The sequence below is a fragment of the Volvox carteri genome, assembly GCF_000143455.1.
Source record: "Volvox carteri f. nagariensis unplaced genomic scaffold VOLCAscaffold_79, whole genome shotgun sequence".
Taxonomy (NCBI): domain Eukaryota; kingdom Viridiplantae; phylum Chlorophyta; class Chlorophyceae; order Chlamydomonadales; family Volvocaceae; genus Volvox; species Volvox carteri.
In genome coordinates, this window is record NW_003307622.1 from 43,624 (window position 1) to 47,183 (window position 3,560).

Sequence of the window (3,560 nt, forward strand, 5' to 3'; positions counted from 1 at the left end):
GCGCCTTGGAGTGCAGGAGCGTCATCTTGCCCACGTTGATGCAGTTGAAGCAACGGACGCGTTTGTACGACCAGCAACCGCCGCCACCCCAGCAGCTCCAGCAGGAGGAGCAGCAGCAGGACGTCAATGTGCCGCCGATGTTCCTTTGCCCCATCACCCAGGTATTGCCGTACCGCTTAACAACCGCTTAACAACCGCCCATGCAGCTGCTGCTGCCGCTGCTGCAGCTGCTTAATCGCGCAGCATAGGAGAGCACATTTCCGCAGCAAAGGCAAAAAACGGCACAATTCCTGACCAATGCCTTTGCACACACACGTCGTGAATGGTGCTGGGGCATGTCGCTTGGGTCTCTTCTTTACATTTATTAAGGCTGCCGGCTGCCGGCTGTCGACACTGCAATCGTAGGCCATCACGGATTTGCACTGCAAGGTTACCTCGCCGCCTTCAATGTCGTCCCAACACACCCGTACCGCCCATACATGCCCGCGCGACCTGCCGGCTCAGCTTATCATGTGCGTATGGCTGCACACATGCCCAGACATACTTGAAAACACAACTGCATGCTTCGTCGCACTTATTTTTTCGAAAATGCGATGTGCGGTCCGCCGTACACGTGTACCGCCCTGCAGGACATCATGGACGAGCCGGTGGTTGCTGCGGACGGCTACACATACGAGAAGTTGGCGATTGCGGAGTGGATGCGGCGCAGCTCCTCCAGCCCCCTGACCAACCTCCCCATGAAGAACACCAACCTGGTTGAAAACAGAACGCTCAGGAGCGCCATCCGGGAGTGGCGGGAGCGCCAGCAGCACCAGCAGCACCAGCACCAGCAGCACCAGCAGCACCAGCAGCACCAGCACCAGCAGCACCAGCAGCACCAGCAGCACCAGCAGCACCAGCAGCACCAGCAGCAGCAACAACAGCAGCACCAGCACCAGCAGCAGCAGCAACAGCAGCAACAGCAACAGGCGAAGGAGGAAAGCGCCGTGGCGCAAGCAGCGGCTCAGGCACCACCACCACCACCACCACCGCCGCTGCCGCCGCCGCCGCCTCCCCCGCGCCCTGTGGCACGGGCGGACTCGGGGGGCTGGTGACGTGATGGAGGCTGGCCCGCCGCTACCGCTACCGCTTTAGCTGTTTGCTGACTTGTTGCTGCAGCGGTGGGCTGCCGGTGCCTCCGCTGCGCTGATCTGTTACTCAATTCTTTTGCCTTTTGTTCCATAGCAGGAGAAGGAAAGTTGTCTGGAGTGCTCTAGGTGTTTGCAGTGTTGTTTCATCGCAGAGAACACCCAACCACGGACACCCGGAGAAGGCGAGTGGGAATTCCAACGAATTATCGTACGGAAGTCCTTTTGTTCCATTTATTATTTGCTGTTCAATTTCAAAACGTAGAATGACATGCAGGGGTTGTGTTGCGCGGCTTGTGCGGCGGCCAGTTTGTGTACGGCTTGTGTAAGTTGAAGATGGCCGCCAGCTGAAGGAGTGAGTGGTCGAGGTGCTCGCGCGCCGGACGAGCGGTGTTCATGCAGCTCAATGGGGTCACGGATTCATCTCCTGTTTACACAGCCGATGGTGGTTGCTGGCGGTTGGTGGTGGTTGCTTTCGGTATTCGGTATTCGGAGGAAGTACGAACCCATGGATCTTCCTATCTACGAGGTGAAAAGCTATTTGGCATTTCGCTTGTGGTTGCCACGTCGCGGTGCGGACATCCCCCCTCGTTGCTGCTACTGCTGTGACGCTCCTTCCGCTGCTGCTGCTGCTGCTGCTGTCGCGGCCGCCGGACAAAGTTGACCGCTGTTGTGATACAATTGCGCGGCGGCGAAACACAGTGTTGTGACTTTCTTTCGTTGGCAGTCGCCCTCCAAAGCTAGGACAACGCCTAAAAATGAATGCAAGGTATTTATGTCTTGTGGGAAAAACCCAAACGTCCTGTTTTATATTATGAAGATTACACGCGCCGCGGGTGTCGCATCTGTCTCAAAGGGTCTCATGGCATACAAAAAGTCAACGCCGCGGCCTCATTGAGAGAGACCCCCGGGGACTCCGCTGTGGTAAGGAGTGCAAATATCGGCAACACCTTGCTCCTATCCATCCATCCATCAATCCATGCGCACTCGGGGTTACAAAGCTGGAAGAAGGGCGGTGCCGTACTAGGGGCTGCACACACACACATGCCTAAGTTTTGCGTATTGTCCGCCATCGTCGCCCCGCGAGCAGCTCGAAAACCTAAACACTGACTGATGCACCCTAAGTTGCACCCCGCCGCCAGCGCTCAGCATGCGGTGACAATACGCAGGCTTACCCCGCGCCCTCTTAACTCTCACGTATCCTTCCCTCCACGCACCCTAACGTCGCGATAACTCCTGGTGCTCCTTGCCATGAAAGTCCGGCACCGCGCCCTGTCCCCCAACCCCAACCCCAACCCCCTAGGGTAGCCCAGCTCCATGTCCAGTTCCAGAAACCAACAGTAAGGTTACGAGCCGTATGTATCTTGGCCGCGGAGCCTTATGTTGCCGTACATGACAAATGACCAAATGGTAACAAGCGGCCATGTACGGCCGCATGTAGCGGCTGGATACCCTCCGGATCTGTACTCCCCTCCACATTGCAGCAAGCCGCCGCGCATTCAGATACATCTGGGCTGGGCTGGGCTGGGCTGGGGGCTGGGCTGGGCTGGGCTGGTCTGGTTGACCCTACTGCCTTATACAGTTTAAGGTCCTGAGTTCGTGTCCTGGGAGACCCCCGACATAGTCGGGAGCGTGAGGTTATGGCTAGCTGCTGAGATGTGGAGTTGAGATCACAGGTGATGGATCGAGATTCGCACGCTGGATTGGTGGCGATTGCTGAACCCTCTGTCTCTGGGGATGTTCGGGTGAATGGATGAGGAGGGATCCTAGGAGGCAGGATCAACCGCCTTGGACTTCCAGTTCGTATGGCGTAGTACAGTGTGGTAATGGTGGATGGTACTGTATGATGTGATAAATCGTACAATTGACAACGTGTTCAAGTTGCCCAGAAGCCTCCCACTCTGTAACAATTCAAAAAAATTCAACATACGTACAGGGAGTTGTGTACGACAGGTGCCCGTGGAGCGTTCTTCGCCTTCTCGTCAGCTCGATTGGGTTCTTCTCGACAGGTCAAAGACGAATCTTCTTCTATGGCGCGTCATATGACCTCACACCCACCCTCCGCCTAAGTGTTTACTAATGTGTTGACGACACAACGGGTGGCTGTCGTACGACCCGTGACGTCACCGAGTTCACCCTCGAGGACGCCGTCTCCTCGAAATCCCTCGCCTCCACCTCACTCAACAAAAAAAATACTGACTGATGATAAAAAAAATAACCAGGATGCCAAAATGCCTTCCTGCTAAATAAGCCAGTTGGATCGGCCGGCGTGTGTTTGTCACGACAGTCTGCCGTACGCACATATTTTGTCGATGCTACAGTCGGATGACGCGACGTGTTTAAATTTAAATTGGGGTTGCGGAATGGGGTGCCGCATTTCCCCGGACACCCCTCCGCCAACTCCGCCTCCACCATCACCACGCTCCCAAGTCA

At 56.3% G+C, this 3,560-nt stretch overlaps 1 protein-coding gene across 1 annotated transcript in view; it reads left to right on the forward strand.

The window, feature by feature from the left end:
* The window catches only part of VOLCADRAFT_68554 (uncharacterized protein), a gene marked incomplete at both ends in the record, with an annotated part of 5,798 nt that extends 4,704 nt beyond the window's left edge, over positions 1-1,094 (forward strand). Inside the window, 2 exons of the mRNA XM_002957736.1 lie at positions 17-161; positions 630-1,094. Of these exons, the coding sequence (XP_002957782.1) occupies positions 17-161; positions 630-1,094 (610 nt within the window). The remainder of the gene's footprint in view (positions 1-16; positions 162-629) is intronic.
* Positions 1,095-3,560: the final 2,466 nt, after the last annotated feature.